The 20502-nt window shown below is 44.3% G+C and overlaps 1 protein-coding gene across 3 annotated transcripts; it reads right to left on the bottom strand.

Moving 5' to 3' along the window:
• Positions 1 to 432: 432 nt before the first annotated feature.
• On the bottom strand, positions 433 to 19960 carry LOC135391955 (uncharacterized). Of its 3 annotated transcripts, XM_064622536.1 has the most exons (22): positions 19916 to 19960; positions 19312 to 19364; positions 19128 to 19221; positions 18484 to 18552; positions 18271 to 18339; positions 17383 to 17487; positions 16481 to 16736; positions 15679 to 15825; positions 14487 to 14586; positions 13434 to 13545; positions 12001 to 12159; positions 11858 to 11940; positions 11192 to 11267; positions 11024 to 11128; positions 9375 to 9584; positions 7610 to 7766; positions 7404 to 7536; positions 5499 to 5634; positions 5327 to 5437; positions 4950 to 5068; positions 4740 to 4887; positions 433 to 3630 (listed from the first exon to the last, which is right to left on the bottom strand). In XM_064622536.1, exons 1-22 carry the CDS (start codon positions 19949 to 19951, stop codon positions 3451 to 3453), a joined length of 2658 nt encoding a protein of 885 aa, XP_064478606.1. In that variant the 5' UTR covers positions 19952 to 19960; the 3' UTR covers positions 433 to 3450. The 3 variants fall into 3 exon arrangements, with proteins under 3 accessions (XP_064478606.1, XP_064478608.1, XP_064478607.1); XM_064622538.1 differs by lacking the exon at positions 5327 to 5437; XM_064622537.1 differs by lacking the exon at positions 19312 to 19364 and having other exon boundaries at positions 19916 to 19951.
• Between the last annotated feature and the right edge of the window lie 542 nt (positions 19961 to 20502).

Genomic DNA, 20502 nt, shown 5'->3' with positions numbered 1-20502 from the left:
ACGCTAATTTTAGGTGGCGCTACGTAGGCGGTACAGTTCTGGGTTCTGGTTCTTTACCAATACACCAGGAGCTAAAACGAGAGCGAAACAATTTTATTTTCCTTTGCTCATTTGAAATATTTATTTGATTACAGTGATGTAGGCTATAAAAACAGTTTGGCACAGCTACAGGCAGTGTCGTCTGCTATTAGTTATTCGCTAACCTTCAGTGTATATTTCTTCTGGTGACACATCTTGTGACATCACCAATATTATACTTTTCATTAGCTTTTTCGGGGACGTTGCAGGATCAAGCTGGAAGTAAAGCGCAAAACGTTCAGTAACTTATATACGTTCAGTGACATGCGAGAAAACCGAAACCGAAACAATACAATTGTTTTGCACGTACTTTCACAAAAAACGTTATTAATTACTTTGCAACCACACTTCTCAACATTCTAAAATTTTATTTCAACTTGTCAGAATGTGTCAGCAGCAAACACAGGAATGTCAGTAAAAATGCTGACTAGAATAATACAGCAAAGGGCACAAAAAGTTTGCAGATTCTATGATAAAAATTGTCCAGAAAACAATATATTTCAACAGTACTCAACTGCAGGCGAACACTATGGTACCATAAAATAACGGAATAGTTAACAAAACCTATATAAATATACAGGGCATGAACATAAACACCATAGCAAATATTGTAAATATAATCTAGACGGAACTATCAAAATATCACATACAAACAATGTGGAGTATGACTGCCAAACCACTCTAGAACATTCAGACTCTGAGAAGCAGGAAGGTAAAATGCACAATTTGAACACTGCAGCAAACACAGGTATTATAGGCACAGTTAAGAAAGCAAACAACACTCCGTACTGTCAACTTGCATGAGACAACGGACCAAGAACTGTGCATGTATGCACCACCGAAAGTGCTCAAAACCTTGTACAGCAACATGAACAGTCATGTAAAGAATGAAGATTGAGATTCATGCACACAAAAAGATGGCACTGACTTCTCCACATCAAGAATCCATCCATTAAAAAGTCTACTTCCACCTGGAATGTCGCAGATGGAACGGGGAGGAAGAGGTGGGATACACAAAAGAAGAGAAAAGGAACAATTGTAATATCGGACAATAGCAAATTCCTCATAGCGATCGTGTTTACAGTGTCATTCTAACATTGTGATGGCCAGCAACTGCGCCACCGGTTCATACCTGTACATTTCTTTCACTTTTATAGCTTCACACGCGTAGAGATAGCGAAATATGTTCACTAAGAAAGCCTGGCTTCTAACAATGCAACGCAAGACTGCACGGTGCTAAACTTGTTTAAATTACCGTAATTTCACGCGTATTAGTCACAGCTTATGCGCGATTTTTATTTTTTTTCTCAACGGCGCTCCGCGGCTTATCAGATGACTATTTTTTCCTGGTATTTTCCCCATACGCCGATTTTAACGAAAGGGCCGACACTGTCTCTGGAACAGCACCGCCCTGCCGATGCACGAACAGTGCGTAACAGGGACGGGTCCACGTTCGAGTAGATTGATCTTCTTGGTGCATTCCCACAAGCAGCTTTAACGAAAGTGGTGACTGTGATTGACGTCTTCTGGAAGACCACTGACCCATCAATCCACGAAAAACGCCCAACAAGGGCACAATCCGATCTTCATAGAACACTAGAACTGATCTCCTCTGTTGTGCACTATGCCGATCCCAGAGTATGGACCACAGGGTTTATGGCCTTCCCTACGGTCTCCTTTGTCGCACAAATCAGTCGTCTCGTATTGCACGCGGCTTATCTACGGGTGCGGCTGATCCGCCCGAAAATTTTCAAAACGTCCCTAAAAACGCGTCCCGCGGCTTACCTGCGGTTCGGCTTATACGCGTGAAATTACAATAATAACGCTTTTTACGGAACGTGCGCGTGTAGAAACAGTATTGAAAAGAAACGTTACGCAGAGTCCCAAACATGGCCAGCGCAGAGTTATCGAATCTATACACGGAGACGAGACGTGGCACTCTTCTGCACACACCGTATTTATCCGCATACAATGCGAAGTGGAATCTTCACGTTACCATGGGAGGAAGCTCACCACAGCACTGCCAGTCAGATGCGTCAAGATGTGGCAAGCGAACGGTGTGAAATGCTTTAAGTTATTAGACGCACTATGTGTGAAGGCAGTGTTATGAGGTGTCTGCCACATTGTTTATGTGCCTTCGATATATGTCTCGTTGAAAAAAATATTGATTTTTAATACCAAACATTGTTAAGCGATGTCATTGTTGTGGTAAAACACGATAGCGTCTCCGCGAGCAGGGATTTGCCCGCGATTTTCATCACGCGTTGCATTATATTCGAATTAATACGGTAGCCATAAGCAAAGTCGTCCTTATACTACTCCTTACACCTTGTACAGAGAGCCGATCTTATGTACAACTTTTGCAGCCACAAAGCAAAGCAAAGCAAAGCTTTAAAGCAAGTACAGCCATTAAAAATTTCAACCATGTCATATACACCTCTCACCTTCCCACCTGAACAAACTGCTGACTGGAGGAATTACGGTAAAATAAAACAATTCACGATAGTAATTAAAAAGTCATCGATGTCAGTCGACTAGCTAATCACGTTGCAGTTTGTACGTTCAGTTCAAACACATCCTAAATGAAAGCACATCAACATCTCACTATGCTCGGAAGGCTTCCATAACATTGCACATGCACACGTGAACATGTGCTCATGTACCAAATAATTTTAACTCTTTTTAGCTCTTAGCGCACTGGAGCACAAATAGTTTCCCGTTCAAATTCTTTGGTTCCCAAGTAAACTATAATTTTTCGTCACAGGTTTAGGTGGTGACGTGTTAGGATATTGCAATGCACATCACCCGATTTTTATAGAATTTCCCTCTTGGCATGCTGCAAGCAATGAATATCACAGTGTCCACACATGCTGGGGCATGCCACTAACACGACTGCACGCAGGCCTGTCTCTGAGCGTTCATGCCCTGTTCCACCATAACATGACCACACTGAGACAATTATGCTTGTGTGCAGTACAGGATCATGTGAAAATACTACCTGAAGTAACTCAGGGAAAAGGAAAAATACTACTCTACATAGAAACATGATCATGCTGGAACACTTCTCTTTCACCGCCTGACACACATTGTCGTAACCGGACTAGTAGCGACACTAGTCGTGTGCCTAGAAGAGTAGTGTCACTGTCAGACGCTGCTCACGAGAAAACAAAGATTTGCCTCCACCTTACTACCAACCGACTGTGCTTTGGCTAACGCAGCAACGAGACTTGTTACCTTCACAATTAGGCCTACAGGTCAGCATATGACTAGCAGAAGCCTCTGTTAAGGAATGTATGCTTCCCAGAGGGTGGGAGTGTCTACGAGACTGGCCTCCAGATCTTCCTTGCGCAATATACAGTCCTTTGGGTACGCTCAGGAGAAGAAAAAGTTCAAAGCACGGTTGAGGTCGTAGTCTGCAGCCAGGGAGACACGCACCAGGTCGTCTCGAGGAACGGCAGCGCCCACCACGTCACGCAGGAGCTCCACGCAGAGTTCCAGTTGTGCCGCGTCTCGTCCCAGGGCCTCATCCGGTGGGGAGGCTTCATCGCCGCCCTTGGAAAGGAAAAAGGGGATTCTGAATTTTTCTGATTTCTGATTCTGTGGAGCTGTTGTGAGACTACAGGTTTTCCCGGCGATTTTAATCCAAGTTCCAGCTAAATTAATCCGTGCCCCATAAAGTTTGTGTGGCACGTGGATTAATTTTGATGGCGCTTGGATTAAAATCACCGGGAAAACCTGTAGTCTTAAAGGGACAGTAGTGTGCAGAGGTAGCGAATAAAAAAACTTGGGTGCATTTTCCTGTATCTTTCAAAATGTACAAACTGCGAATGTTCTACTTCAAATAATGCAGCGTTCAGCAAAGATGACGAAGGATACACAGAGACGGACAGGGGACATGGGCACCGCCAGGATTTTTTTCTGGGGGGATGGGGGGGGGGGGGGGGGCACAATGTTTGGGGGGGGGGTTTCACGGTATGGGATCTGCATCTAACCCTGTGCGTCGACTGCGCCCGCAACTACATTGCCTCGGCTCAGAAACCCTACGTTTCTGGAACATAGAGAAAAAAAAAAAAGGAACCATAATTTGTGATTTTGTTGCAACGGAAATGTTTACTTGCTGAAGCCAGGGCGCAACTGCTCCCCCTCCCACCCTTTCTCACATTTTAGATTGATGTGGAACAGCTGTGCTGAATGTCCAATGCTTAGTTTTTTTTTCCAGATCCCATATTGATGGCTGAATTGGCAATTTGCGAAGTTCGTTTTCAGGTTTTTTCGGGTTTTACCCTAAGTGATGATGATACAAATCAGGGGTAAAAGGGTTTTACCGAGTTTTACCCTAAAACAGAGGGCCCTATCTATGCATGTTCTCCTTGTGTGCCTGGTCCCACAGGTCCTCGTTTCAAGGCCAAGGCTGAGTCCTACAGCAGTCTGACAGTCCAAAACAGTCAAGGCCCCACTCTCCTAAGGGCACTCTTACTGGCACACTGAGATGCAGTGCGCATTTCTACTGTAGTACTGTTTTTCTGTTCCACGAGATAGATCAGATTGGACCACATCACAATGTAATGCTCCACCAGGGTGGCGCTACAAGAGACAATTCTGGTGACGACGATAGACCTGGCCTGTGTTGTTCTGGCAACAATACGGGAGCACATCCTCACCACATTCTCCGGAACATTCTCCTCGCTAGGAGAAAGCGTCAGAACAGAAGCAAACTCGTCCACGTCTAGCAGGCTGGAGGAAGCGGAGCTGGGGCTGTCCGGCTCGAAGTACCTGGCGTAGGACGTCTCCTCCGGTCGTTGCGAACTCCTGCTCGTACGTATGAGTAACATTTTAAATCCGAATGGTAATATGCACTAATCCCTTCCCACCTCAACTCGAACCATGTGACCATCTCCATGACCTCGGACTGTAGGTCCTCTGGAAGGTCGTGGAAGACTTCGCTTTTTGCCATGTCCTTGTTCAGGGCGATAAATTCCAACGCAGAATTCTGGAATGTCACCCTTTTGTTATTAAATACGCCGCATCATAAACTCGATCTTGCGTAGCTTTCAATAGTGCTGTGTATTGTGGACATGACTCATTACAAGACTCATTCATTAAAGATTCATTACAAGACTTCCTTCATTCATTCACTCAATACAAGATTCATTAATTAAAATATTTGTAAGCAAAAATATGCACCACTGCACTTAACTAGAGTAAGCACTAATTTTCCTCAACTAAATCATCGTAATCAGAGACATACTCTTAGATGCCTGGCATTGAGCTGATCTGCTAGGTTGAGAAGATACAGAGCAGAGTCCTCATCGATGTGGTCTCTGAGGGAGTCTTCCGTTATCAGCTTTAACCTGTCCACCTGATAAGAACAGCACATCAGCTGCAGGTACAGCTAAGACGGCACAACTTCTTAATAGTACCTCGTATCTGTCTCCCAACTGCATGAGCTCGGAGAGTTGTTCTGCACCGAGTTCGTCAGTGTTGAGGAAGCCACAATAGAGGTACTCCAAAAACAGACCAAACACCTCTGGAGTGGTGTCATGAACTACAATTTTCCTGTGGGAAGACAATGATTCACATTTAAAACAGCCTTTTGCACCTGTTGATACAACATTAATATGGTTTAAAAGCACTAAAAGTGGAAAGGGCAAACCACAAAAAACGAGCACCAACTCTCAACCGTTTATTCACAATCCTCGCAAATCCAGCCGACAGAAAAGCCATGTCGTTGTCACTGGAACTGTGCGAATATTCAAAATTTCCAATACGAATGGAATATCTGATGCTATTCAAATGCTATTCGCAACCTATTTTCAGTATTCGAAAATTTTGAATATTTTTGTAATACTACCGAAGCGAGGTTTCGCTGTCGCCATTTTGCGAATGGGCTTCGCCTCATTACGTCCAAGAGTTAAGTGAAGCCCACTTCACCTTACTGCCATTGTTCTTTTGGTGTGCAGCTCCGTTCTGCAATTCGGCTTCACCTCATTACACTCGAGCGTTAGGTGAAGCCTGCTTTACACTGTTCACAATATTCTCTCACTAAAGTGTACAACTTCTGTGGGCAGTCAACACTGTACTTTGGGCACTGCATGCTCCAGAAAAATAACTCCCAACTTTCACAGTTATGTTCAGTAACAGATGGAAGTATGTGCAGTTTGTAAAAACAGAAAGTTCAGGAAATTCACGATGCGTATACGAAGAGGGGAGTCAAGTCCTGTAGATCACATAAACAAAATACAGAAGCCGACACTGAAGATTTTTGTTTAAGTTTAATTTGTACAAGCTTTCGCGTGGAGGTCCACGCTTCCTCAGGTACCAAGGAACCTGAGGAAGCGTGGACCTCCACGCGAAAGCTTGTACAAATTAAACTTAAACAAAAATCTTCAGTGTCGGCTTCTGTATTTTGTTTATGAAATTCACGATGTAAACATAGAAATGAGGAGATGCACACAAAGCAGGCTGCATGGGGACAGGTGTGCGAGCACAGCTTCGGTCCTACTGGGAGACAACAAGACGGCTTTTCTATTGGCTTGATCCGCAGGGATTGTGAATAAACAGTTGAGAGTTGGCGCCCAGTGCTTGAAGTTCGCTCCTTTCACTTTTAGCACTTTTATCCATATCAATGATTCACAGATGAACAGACTGTTAAAAATAAGGCTATAGGACAAGATATCAGAAGGTTGTATATGTACTGCTGTCACATGGGTATTTCAATGGTCATTCAAGTGAATGATGGTTCAACTGAATGATGACTGGATGATGCCACACAGCCATTTACAATTTCCATTGACTTGGATGCTCCTTGATTCTGTGGAGGCTCGTGAATCGTGATCAACTGAGGCAGTCAAATGTCCTCGAAAGTGCTGCTAGCAGACTCTTTCCCAGTGAACAGCAAACACTCAACAAAAGAAAAAAAATAACAACAAATTTAATGAGAGGCCATGAAACTTCACGTTAACACATATTACATGTGGTTGCATTTGCAAATTTACTGTTCTATAATTGTCATGCACCAGCACAATCATACAAAAATGTGTATTGAATTATTAGTTACACATAATAAGCAATTCAAATATTATTGTAATTTCAAAATCGTTTTTTGTATTACATTTCACCTCGCTGTGGATGCCTTTTATCCATTAAACCCTATGGAGGCCGACCAGGTGTACGTACGGATGCAACGTTTCAACCTCTCAAGGGGCATTGGGTTGGGCCATGTGGCAGCGGCATATATTCAATTATAATCGCAAATTTAATTTCAACGATCACTGGAATGGCCACGTGACAGAAGCATTAATGGGACTGAGCGGGGCGACCTCTACCTGTGAATGGATTCGCGCATGCCGCTGAGCAGGGCTTTCTTGAACCATTCGCATCTCGTTGCCACAATGGCCCTATGTGCTGCAACTAGCCGGGTACTCTCTTGCCGGCTCTCTGGTGGTGGGCTTTCTCTTTCTGTCAAAACAGAAAAACAGAAGGCAGGCAAGCTTTACTGCTGGACTTCAAAATGGTTTACTCGGTAAATTACCTGGAGAGAAGGGGGCAGAAGACGGTGTATGACGGACAACTATTTCGAACATCATGTCCGTGTCCGTTCCTTCCCGCAGCAAGTGAAGGCTATTGTGGGCTAGTGGGCTGTCCCTTGCCAGGAGGGGTCGGTACAAGGATTCCATTGGGGGTTCTCGCTGTAAAATGGAGCAGAACGTGTCAAACAACAAGAAATAATGCTGCAGTAGAATCTCGATGATATGATCACGGATGGTACGAATTTCAGGGAGATAGAAATTCTTTTCCCGTCCCAGCCAGAATGCCTATTCTTCTCGTGTATTAGAGCACGGATGATACGAACGCGTTATCTTGGTTTTACGGATGATACGAATGAGCGGAGGATGCGACAGAGGTCGTTCACCCGTGACTCGAGAGCGCGCGAGTCATGCTGCACCTTCTTTCGAAAAGGGAGGGAGATCCTCACTACCTCACCATGAACTCCCTTACATCATGTTGCACAATGCAAGCAATGACTCTCCCTTTGGTGGTGGTGGTGGTGGTGGAGATAAGATCGAAACACTGCCCGAAACCACCAACCACCTCTGTGTTGACCTTTTTACCCCCTCTCACAACAATAAACCGCGAAGCTGTGTGACATCGCACTGGCTTAGGAAAACAGCGACACGTGGAAGGAACCTAACTGAACACGTGGAGGGAGCATATCAGGACAACTTCTGGCAACAATACGCATCCCAATTCCGCAAGTCGGCTTCACCTAACGCCCGCGTGCTGCAGGAGAAGCTCGCTTTAGAAGACTGTCGCGCGACTTGTGGGTGGAAAGCGTGTGCTGGGCCTCATAGGTGCCGACTGCGGGGGGGCCCGGAAATTTCCCGGGGGGGGGGGGGGCCACACTCCCTCCGGGAAGTCCACCCAGCTGACACTCAAGATGAAATTTTCGAGGGATATCCTAAGAATCGCGTGTTTCATGTGAGTCATCATGAAAATCCTGTAAAAATTTGCCTCACAACATCGCAACACGGAATTTCCGACACCTGCATGACCTCCGTGCATGAAAAGAGGGGGGGACGTTGTGCCCCGGCCCCCTCCGGCAGATTCAAAACTCTCTGCCTATGCTGAGCCTCTTGAATCAGCACACGAATTTCAGCAGCATTGGCCAAAAACGAAGACACAAAAGCGTTACGATGATACCAATTTCGGATGATACGAATTTTTTCCGCTACCCCGTGAGATTCGTATCATCGAGATTCTACTGCATAACTACGAGCACATTCTGAGCAAACTTCATATCTCGACCTTATATCTCATCATAGAAATCTTCGTGACTGTTATTTCTTGTAGAGGGCCATGTGTACCTTGATTGCTTCTCCTGACTTACCGTCAAGCATTAGGTTTCTAGTGCCATCACATACTCTAAAGATGTCATCTTGTTTTTTATCTTCACTCTTTCTTCAAGCTTAATCGTATCAACCGCTCCTTGTTAATGTTAAACAATGTGTCGAAGCGCCACGCCATTCACATTTTCACTCCCTTTCACGAGCTTGTTGCAGACATTAATGCAGTTACATTTTCCTAACATCACTAATGTTCGTATCTGTTGTTACCCACTATGTTTATTTTTGTCTAATATTTGCTATCAATGTACTTTTTATGTTACGTTACGTCTATGTTAAATAATGCATTGAGGTGCACCAATCAGAAGGCCCTACAAGTTTTTTGGGGGGGCACTGTAGCAAAAATAAATAATTATTTTAATGCTGAATACGGGAAGAGGCTTCGATGCCCACCTGACTGGAGACATCGGCTTCTGCAGGAACGTCCATCTGGGAAGCCTCGAAGGGATTGCTGTCCCTCGCGTCTGGTGGAGCACCAGTCTCCAGGATACCCAGCTGAGCAAGAGCTGCTGAAAACTGGTCCCGTGCAATGAGGTCTGTCAGGTGGACTACTGTAGTCTGAAGAGCTTCTCGATGAGCCACTATCTGGTTCAGAACCCACGTCTGTCAAGAAACGAAAGCAAGACTTTGAAAAGGGATGAGAGTACACTCCTTCGGTGGCACTAACCAAATGCCGTGTATGTGGAATATATTATAGGGGTGTATATGTCGACATGCACCTTGCGAGCTCAGACACCACGGAAGAGATGATCAACGATGTTAGTGGCCGCGTGAATCGGTTTGTGTTATCGGACCGACCAAGTATCGTGTGCACAGCATGCTCGTTCAGTGGTAAGGCCTTTCACCTCAAAACGGACTGTGGTTCGAACCATGCTTGGACTAGCAAAATTTTTTTCAATGTTTTCGGAGCAAACAAGCAAGCAAGTGGGGACGGACATCACAGGTAACATGCCCACCACGAGAAGGGAGGGGAGAGAGGGGGACAGAGTTGAAAAAAATCCGGACATTTTTAAAAAGATCCTCTCCAGTGGGCTTTTTTTGGACAAAACCCGGATATTTTTGGAGAATATATACAAGGCTAGAAATGCGACACAGAGTAAAAACAAATGTGCTTTGCTGTTCTCGATTTCAGGTTACCTCTCATAGTTTCTGTTTACGGAACTGCCTGTCCCAGCAACATTGTATCAGTTTCTACTGTTTGCCGAAAAGTGCAGTTCCATGAACGCGCAGTTGAATGGTGTGGATCCTACACGTCTGGATTAGCTGTCATGTTTCGGCGCACTTTAGTTACAGTGCCTCCAGGAAGCGGAAGAAAGTCTCTCCCTGAATAGGCAGAAGTAGAAGAAAGCGGGAAAAAGTTAAATCTGAAAAGTTATAACTTAAGAAAGTTAAGTTAAAAAGTTACAAAATTAAAAAGTTTAAAGCTAATGTTGCGCGTACCTGAGCTTTTGCAAACAGCCAACACTACAAGAAAATAAACCAAGAGTTTTCCGTGTGATGTTGAATTCAGATTGTCTTTCACATCACATCTGGAGAAAATGTCTAAAAAATCCGGATAAAATTGTGTGGATAAAATTTTAAAAAATGCACCGGATAAAATCCATGTGGATTAAATCCACACAACCCTGGAGGGGGATGTCAAAGTGGAGAGGTCTCCGTCCAGACCACACCACGCAAATCCTGGCATCAGTCATAACAGAATGCATTCTGCATTAAAATGGTTTTGAATCCAGCGACACATACCGTAAAAAAAACTAAAAAAACTTGACAGTGCAGTCTCTACTTTGCCACGTAAGCAAGGTTGTCAGATCGCTTCCAAACCAATACAGTACTGAAAATCTTGTCGATGAGTGGCTCCACCATAGCACATTAACGTTACGCAGAAACTCAAAACTCCAATCAAGGTTCACAAGAAGGGGGGTGTCCATCGTTTGGTAGCCAATTCAGCTTCTTCTTCGGGGGTCTTTCTCCTCAGCAGTTTATCACGCTTTCATTTCGCACTTCAATACTTCAACTCAACATGATGACCAATGACAACTCACAACTTTTGAAGTGCCCAATTTGAAAAGGAACTTCCACTCCTTCCAGCTCTGTTTCTCGACCACAGCCGACCGAAGCTCCTCGATGCGCAACAGCAGCACGGGTATCTGCATATTTCACAAAGTTTGCCATCACTTCCGTCGCAGAAACGTCCGTGGAAGCAGACTTACCTCTCCGATGAACTGCTCCAATTTCTTGGACACGGACCTCACCTTGCTCGATGCTCCCATCTCACAGAAACTTTCTCTGAAACCCAGACGGAGAGACAATGACGCCCCGAAGTGTGTCCAAACATGAGCCGAACCTAGCAAGTCATTACAAAATGCTGCCCGTCGGCTCCCTAATGGCTGTATGCATTGCTCGCAAAAGAGGAACTTTAAGCTTATCGTTAACAGATAGAGCCTGAAGTTTCAGGGTTTTACTCGATCACTCCCCGAATTTACACCCCGAATTGAAGGATGACACTTTAGGGTGAAAATCGATTATTACGTTACATATTGCCCTCACTTGGATGTCTGTAGGAATGCACTAACTGACTTGTTTGGCAACAAATGTACCTTTTGCACCAAACTACTACAGTTAGTTTGAGGAACTGAGCCTAATTTCTTCCCAAATTTAGCATACTGGAAGTTTTTTCACCTGAACTCGAATTAATTTAATGCACATGTTTATTTAACCGATTGTTACCCCCCGAATTTTGAAAAAAAATATTTCCTGAAAACTTCACGCTCTATTAACAGACGACAAGCTATTGCCTGGGCCTGTTGACTACATTTGCAGACGACACTGTGAAGCACAGACGCCCCCGTGCTGTGGAGAAAGTCGATGAAGCTCACTTTTTTCGCATGAGTCGCCCAAATGTAACTGCCACCTTCTCGCAGAAGCCCCTCATCTTCATCTGTTCTCGGATGTGCAACGACTGGAAACAGAACAACCGATTCTAACACGGATGAATCCCCACGCAGGCGGGCGTACTTACGTGCCTGAGTGAGCGGCTGACATCCAAGTCCGCACCCCTCTTACCGAACTCCCGATCCGAACTGGCAGAGATATCGCTCCCAGAACGAGACACGAGAATTTCGAGAGCCGTTTTGGCCTCGGTGACTAGTTGGAAGAGGGATTCCAGAGAGGATTCGATCTACAATGATAAGAGATAACAGTGTCACCATAGTTTCAATGTGTTTAAGTGCAATACGAATAAGCTCAAACACATTTTCTGTCACAAAGTTAGTGTGTTAGAAATATCACAATGACATTGTATATAGTATTTCCAAAGAAACTTTGTTACGAGATTACAGATCAGTTGTCAAGGAGAGAGATGGCAATACGCAACAACAGAATAATATATACTAGAGCTGTGCGAATAAAAAAAGTTTCGTTGTGAATAGTTTACCAATATTTCACTTACACTGTGAATGAAATGCGAATAATTTCTTCAGATGGCGAATCGAATCGGAATAATCAGAAAAGGCCCAATTCGAATAATTTTCGAAAACCTCATGGTGAAATATTTTGTGGTGTTGTGCTCATGAGATGATGTTCTGCTCCAAACATGTGTGCCTTCTCGCCCCGCATAACATAACGTGAGAGAACGGCCCTTCTGTGTTGTGTATGGTAGACTGCATTAGTGGGATGAGCTGCATTGAGTCAACATGTTCCATGGAGCCTGCTTCGTGTGCATTCCCTAATTTCTATGTTTACACAGTGAATTTTCTGTACTCTTTTTTAGAAACTGCACATATTTCCATCTGTTACTTAATATGACTCTGAAAGTTGGGAGTATATTTACTGGAACATGCAGCGCCCAGAGCACAGTGTTGACCAAGAGCTCGCATAAGTTGTGGACTTTAGTGACAGAATATTGTAAATAGTGTAAAGCAGGCTTCACCTAACACTCGAGTGTAATGATGTGTAGCAGACTTGCAGAAAAAAAGCCGTACACCAAAAAAATGGTGATAACATGAAGTGGGCTTCACCTAACTCTTGGATGTAATGAGGTGAAGCACATTTGCAGAATGGCAGAAGCGATACCTTGCTTCATTGCTTCAGTACTGTTAGAAAAATATACGAAAATTTTGGAAATAGGTTGCGAATAGCATAAGCTCTTCGTTTCATATTTGAAATTTTGAATATTTGCACAGCTCTAATAAATACTGTATTTGATTGCATAATTAGCACATTTATGCTCCCCGACGTATTTGATGCACAGAGTCCCAAGAATGCTGACATGAACGTTTTGGAGATTCCTAAGTGATTAACGCTCGCCCTCTGTGGCATTATGTTCTTTGGTAAAAAAAAAGTGCTTTAATTTTGGAAGTAATGATGGTAAAGGTTAATGACAAGTAAAAAACAGATAACAGTAACAGATAAATTGCGGTTCACTTCTCTAAAACGAGTTCGTCTGTCACATACCTCTGGCACGAGGTACGCGGCCAACACGGCCCTCTCGGCACCGAGATAGTTTCCAAACGTTTTCTTTATTGCCTCCAGAAGCCTTTGAAGCTGATTCATGAAGGTTGGCAACCTGAATGAAGACATACTTGACATCAGTAAGTAGTCTCATTCTAAAGGCTTTCTTTCCTCAGATGAGAGACGTCTTACAGCACTCAGTCACTACACACCACATTTAAAAGGCCCAATTTATGAGCCATTTCACCATGTTGCAAAGTTCAGATATGACCTGAAATTTTTATGCAATGCTAGTTATTTGTTATGATCAAATTCGATATGTACAGGTTTCTTATAACTACCGTTTCTTAGAAATTGTTTTGTTAGCAACATCGTCATTAGAAGTGGACTCATTATAATGCCTTTCTATGAAAATGGGTTTGTTATAAATATGACATTTGCTCGTCGTAACATCAATGCTGCACATAACTAACAGCAATGTCTCTCGCAATGTGGACAGAAAGGCACACACAAAGTGTCACAACTGACATGCTCCAAGAGTCTAAAAGGACTGAGTGGTCAACACAAATTAAGCTGACTGAATATTGTCAGCATTCGTGTGTCACAGTTATCACTATTTTGTTCGTTGTGCCTAATTAATAAATTAAGCATTACTGGAGAAGGTATAGCTTTCAAAATATTGGTTTAAGGATCGAGGCGTCAACTGGAAAGTTGTATGGCGCCTTGAGCACTTTATGTCACTTCTCTTTTAGCCTAAACTGAAATTCAATGAAATACAAAAAGGAAACGACATGTAACGACATGCCTGCACATTACAATTACAAAGCAAGATGCCATCTGGTATTTGTCTTTATTTCGCAGCCTTAATTAGGGCACGGTACAAAAAAATGCTGGCAACTACGATACACGAGTGCGAGAAACAGATAGTTTGCTTCATACCCACACAGTGCTGTCTTTTCATTAAATATTGCTGCATGTAGCTGGGACACCCTGTCTACCGACCTGTCACAACAGCTAGAAGAGCAACAAAATGAGGATGGGAAATGATCAACCGACCTGGAAACGCAGTATTTGATGATTTCGTGACGCTCTTCACGTGAGAGCTCGCTCTTCTGCTTCGAGAAGAGGTGGCACAGAAGCAACAACTTGGAGCAACCTATGAAATAAGAGTGTTGGTCACAGCAACGATACAGAAGTATAACAACTTAACAGCGATTGTGTTGACTACGCCCATCTCAGTTGTGTGAAATCCGTAGGAGGAAATCATATCGTTGCCGTTTATAGCGACCGTTATTATCGTGCATGGCCAGTCTGTGGCTACCAAAGTAGGCTATGCCTGTTTGACTACCTTCTTTCAAACATTCGTGTTAGAAGCCTCAATCAATGACTCGTGCTCAACTCAACGCGCTCAGGGTTTGGAGGCTTTCGTCGGTTTGTTACCTTGTCTCAGTTTTGCTAATCATCAATTTGTTCAAAAGAATGTCTTCGTATGAACAGAATATAACAACTTCGTTCTTCTCTATCTTCTTCTGTATTATCAGGGCCCTGTGTTTTAGGGTAAAACCCATTCTTAACCCCCGATTTGCACCATCATCACTTCGGGTAAAACCCGTGGCAAAGTGCCAATTCAGCACAGCTGTTCAGTATCCTCGTATCCGTAACAGTATGCTACCATATGCTCCGTATGCTACCGTATGCCTCCGTACCCTCGCACTGTGTTTATCTAAAATGCGAGGAGTGCTTTTTTTTAATTTTACACCAGAAAATCTACTTTTCCACCTGATATAGCCCTATTTTGCCCTTTTTACAACTCCTGAAATAAAACCCGATATCTACCCCCCTCCCAAGTTTCAAAAAACATAAAACCTGAAAACACAGGGTCCGTATCAGTATTCTCAATAAACATCACATTCAGCAGTTTTCTTCTTCTTATGCTGATCTACGTTTGTTAAAAGAGGAAAGAAATTAAACTTGCTCGAGACACTACTTAATTCATGAAGCGGTGTATCAGGAGCCACAATGCACAATATTTTTGCCAAATGCTCTCTCATCCCTGCACAATTTGGCAGCGATCATCGTCCTCATCTCAAAGGTTGTTATTTGTTGCATAATCCTCAGCAGCCAAAAACAAAGGACAATGGAAGCAGAATTTTTGCAAGCCATTTCGCAGTATGTAACAATGTAACCATGTATCCTAGTCAATATCATTATGAACATGCAGGGCTGTGCCCTTATTCACGGCACTTACCTACAGCGCATTCTCTCAGGGCCCGTCCTGCAATGAAACAGAGGTGGGCAGGCGTTGCAGCTCCTTCTGTGGCCCCTTTTGCTCCACTGAAGTAGTCCACCACATTTTCCGCACACGTGTGTACTTCGGTCACCAGCGACACCACCTCTGCAACGGGACAAGCTTTTTAAACCCTTCTCGTGCTTTGTGAGAACCTGAAAAATCAACTTTGCAGACCATCCATAACCAACAATGTGTGTACCTAAGCTAAATAGGTCAGGCATTAGGTCGGGTCTCGCGCTGCATATATATATATATATCTGCTTATATGTCGCAAGCTTCGAGTGACTCTTGTCCCATTAATTCCCGGTCCATCCTGACAAAACTGATTATTAGGATGCACCAGATAAATGATAAAGCACTTCCCACAAGCATCGTAGTAAACCCTGCGTACGTCGTCTGCTTCCGTCGTCTGCTTACGTGGTCTACTTACGTCGTCTGCTCCATGGTAGCACGACAAGCTGCCCAAACGTCTGCAGCAGGTGCAGCATTTATGTGAACTCCCGCTGTACTTCCCCAACACTTTTCCCAATCTCTTGGTCAAGTGTAATTCCATTTTAAATTCTACAGTGAAAATTATCTCGCTTTATTGATCAACTGTGTTGGCTCCTGGAACCTGCTGTCTTGGGGAGGGATGGTTACCCAATCTCCTTCCCCATAAGATCAGGTTTGCAGAAGACACACCCCCTTCAATACAATTTAGTGGGCTTCAATTGAATTAGCTTCACCTGCTTCTCACGAAACGAGTAAACAATATACTCACGCTGCTTAAGAGCAGCCTGGCGCAGGTGGAGATTACACAGTCGTGCCAGCTGACCAAAACCTGGCACGGACCCCAGGGTGGCCAGGCAGTCACGAGCCATTGCTTCGTCCATGCTCCCGCTGGGGGGAAGGCAACCCCCGTACAAGAAGTGGAGGGCCACGCAGACCAGGGGCTCGGGAAGACCCTCCAGAGGGCCTCCACCTCCCCAGTCCACTTCAGCATTCCCCAGCTTTAGGAGGGTACGGTGAACGTGAAACTGAAGAACGGACGATATTTGGCATCAAAAGGATCGGGAACATTTCCCTCGTAATATCGGAGAAGAAATTAATTATACTTATACATCACACTGAGAAAGAATATTTTTGGGAGAACACTATGTGAGACACGTAGATTAGTTGCGTTATGACACGTCCATGGCCAACCACTTTTTTTTTTCTCATCCAGTGCAGGCCAGTTCTAATCCGGGACAAGCCAATCTTAATCCGGTTCAAGCTACTTCTGAGCGTGCTGATTGGCTGGTCCCGGCTACCTCATATTCCCAGCTGGGACCAGCCAATAAGCAGGCTTTGAAGTGGCTTGAACTGGATTATATTTGGCTTGACCTGGATTATAACTTCCTTAGTGGCTGCTGATGGATGAGCCATGGCATGGCATAAGTTTGGTAGGATTCTAAAGAGACAAGATTTAGTGCCAAGTGGAACTTATATGTTTTAGTTAATAAAAACAACAAGTGCAAGTTCGAAAAGATAATTCTGGGTTTTTTCATTCTGGGTTTTCAGCAAGTTTTTCACGCATTGCAAACTACGGCAATGGGCACTTGCTTGTTTCCCAGGGCACCCAGCACTTTCCTAGGCATTTACAGCTATTTGGGGATTTCCTAGACACTTTTCTAGGGCACTTACCTGTTTCCCATTAGCAGCAGTGATGACAAGGTCAGCGAAATATCCCTCTTCAAGCGCTCGCAGGTAGCCAAATGGTTCGTCTCGACGGCTTTCCCTTTCGGAAAGCTGCATCGATAATGTATCAAATTACACGGGTATCATTGACATAAAGTACACTTCCAATAGCTGTACATTCATTCACTCTCTGCATAATCCAGTTTCTTACGAAGTAACAGGTTTGGGGAAAGCCCCATCACTCACAACTTGCCAAATAACCTTCAAGCTTAAAGGGACGGTCCCATCCAGTAACCCGAAACGGATGCCATCATGTTTGGCAACGGCCGACAATCTACCCGGCTAATTTTTTTGTCCGACAAGCGCTTAGATATCAAATGAACGAAATTTAAAGATCAGCTCTGCTTCCGCGGCAGCAGTAGCTGCGGCAACGTGACGTCACTCCCTAAGCGGAGGAGCGAGAGTGTGGCACTGAGAGGAGGAAAGGTGCCGTCCAGACGCCCCCGTAACTCTACGAGACGCCCGCGACATTCCTTTTCTCAAGGTCGCGCACTCATTGGTTCTTAGGAAGTGATGTTTTCTCGTTTTTCCAGAGAGGGAATTCCTGCACACTCACAACATCTGTCGTCTGCTCTTGTCACGTATTCCGTCGAATAACAGTCTAACTACGGAACTCTCTCGCATGGAATTTTCGGTACCGTGGTCAGTCGTCTGCCAGGAATGAAAATGACAAACAGGTGCGACTGTCCCTTCAACACACTCACGCGCATAAGAGCGACAGAATAGTGGTCTAGCGAATCAGTGCTAGAGCCACGCTAGACCAGTACACACAGTGTTACAACTGACAGAAGACAAGTTTAACACACATGCCATAGAAACAGAAAGATAACTGACCCTCTCACACTGGAGCAGAAACCAGCCTTCGTAGATCAGATTGATGGAATCTTCGTCTGAGTGGGCAACCTGAAAGTTGTAATTTTGCATACTTTCTTACATTGCTTCCACTCTTCTTTTATGTAATTTCTATCTCGCTGTTTGCACGCAGGTATGTTGCGCTCCGGCACGAAAGTAACGTAAACTCGAACAGAGAAGCTGGTGGCGACTCACTCTGAACTCTATTACGTGACCAGCAAACGTCCCAAAAAATCTGATGTAGTGAGGGTTCCCAAGGAATACCTGAGGAAGCAAAAAGTGTTTTTTTTTTTTCGGTCAAGAACCAAATGTCTGCACACAAAAAGGGCATCTTAGCAAGAGACAAAAACAACAACTTTATTGTGAGATGATGAATGAAGAGTTTATTTTTACTCTGCAGAGATTTTTTAAAAAGGATACTGAAAGTATTAAAGAGACAGGATGGCAGACATTCTGTGTGACAGAGTGTGTTATTACCAGATGGCTCAATTACCTACAACTAATTAATCAAATTTTTAATCGGAGGTCTTTGGGCACAGGTTAGATTGTGGAATTGTAGATACTTGTAAAACCCTGAAACGCATCGCAGTCGAAACCAAAACCCAGTGTGAAAGAACGCCCGATGGAACATCCTTTATCTAGGGAAGGCTGCTTATCTGTGCCCCTAAGTAGTTAGATAAAAAAAACTTATCGATATAGTGGGTTGTCCTTCCACTGCTTCTTGGTCTTTACTCTGCATTTGGTTTTGGTTTCAGTCGAATTTTCAAGCCCTCGCAGCTCATTTTTTGCACCTTTGCTACCAATGTGTAACAGTGACAAGTAGTCTAGTGAATGCCAACCTCAAAGGATTCGTAGTTGAAGAATGGCATGGATTCGGCATTCTCCGGAATCTTCCAGGTCAGGTCACCCGCTTCATCTAGCGTAAACACGGTTCTGCGCAGACACAAACACCAACACAAAAATTATAACACAAATATGCATTTTTTGTTTAATTAAATTATAACTGAATGAACAGTCACACACCCGTCGATATTTGACACTTCTCTTCCGTCTGCCAGTGACAGACACTTCGCAATCTGCAAAGTAGCACATAATTAAAATTAAACGAGCAGAACGGGTTCACCCTCTCCCCGTATCATCAGCTGTTTGCCGACGGGCCAGTGCGCTGACATTTCGCAAGCATGCGTTGATCCTGTCACATCAGACACCTTTTCCTTCGTTTTTTGCCTTTAGATTGTACATAATTGCAGAAGTAACGAAATAAATGACGCTCGCTGCACTTCTAGACACTTCCATAGGCAAAAGCGATTTCGCGAAGGGAGGTGTTAATAAATGCACTATCGTGTTTTTTCTGCGCGGCAAGTTCCGACATGCGGACAACCTTGCGGGTACAAAGAGCCGGGGTGCGAAGGATAAACGATTCCGAAAATAAGGAATAACTCGGAGAAGGATGCAAGAGTAAGAAAATCTCGAGCAGAGCTGTGAAGAAGACTAGAATGCATGCAGACTCATCTCGACCGCATGCAACTTGAAATAAACGCAGTTCAATTTTTCGAAGTAGCTTCTACTTATACACGCGCGTTTGTAGCCCTGTATCCGCGAAAGAAATCGCGAAATTAAAGTTTACCTTCCAGCTCCCGTAATAAACATTTTCGTCCGCCATTTTCGGCTGACGGCGCTGGCGATGCCTCTCGGGCAATCCTTTCGAGATCGCCGAAATTTCATTCCTCTGTCCATGATCGTTCAATCCCCAGGGAAATGAGATAAAAGTCTGTTCGGTCGCCCGAGCTTTAGCAGCTCAGAAGGTGCTCAGTTCCGCCATAACCTCCTATATACAGGAGGCGATGGCGGTGGTGGTCAGGTGATGATTCGAAAGATGAATGGGGCGAAAGGGTTCGCCTGACGTTCCTGTATTCAGATGCATCATCTGCAGAGTACAGGAACCCTAGGCTCGCCTTTGTCAGCCTCACACAGAGATGGGTAACGCCACCTGACGCCGTTGGGGGAATGTGCGTCCTGGGCCGAATTCTAAAGGGAACTGTGCCGACATGTCTGAAAGCGCCTGAGGAAAGCCCAAGGAAAACCCCAGACTGTACCATAGCTCGGCGTTTCGGGCGTGAGTTCGGGTTCGAAGTTCGACAATGAGCGTATCGGTGAGCTCGCTCATGCTGCAGCACTGTGGCCATGAGCGACGTACAGGTGGAGACAGGTGTG

The sequence above is a fragment of the Ornithodoros turicata genome, chromosome 4 (genome assembly GCF_037126465.1).
Source record: "Ornithodoros turicata isolate Travis chromosome 4, ASM3712646v1, whole genome shotgun sequence".
Taxonomy (NCBI): domain Eukaryota; kingdom Metazoa; phylum Arthropoda; class Arachnida; order Ixodida; family Argasidae; genus Ornithodoros; species Ornithodoros turicata.
The sequence above is the reverse complement of the archived record's forward strand: the minus strand, read 5'-3'. Positions and strand labels throughout refer to the sequence as shown.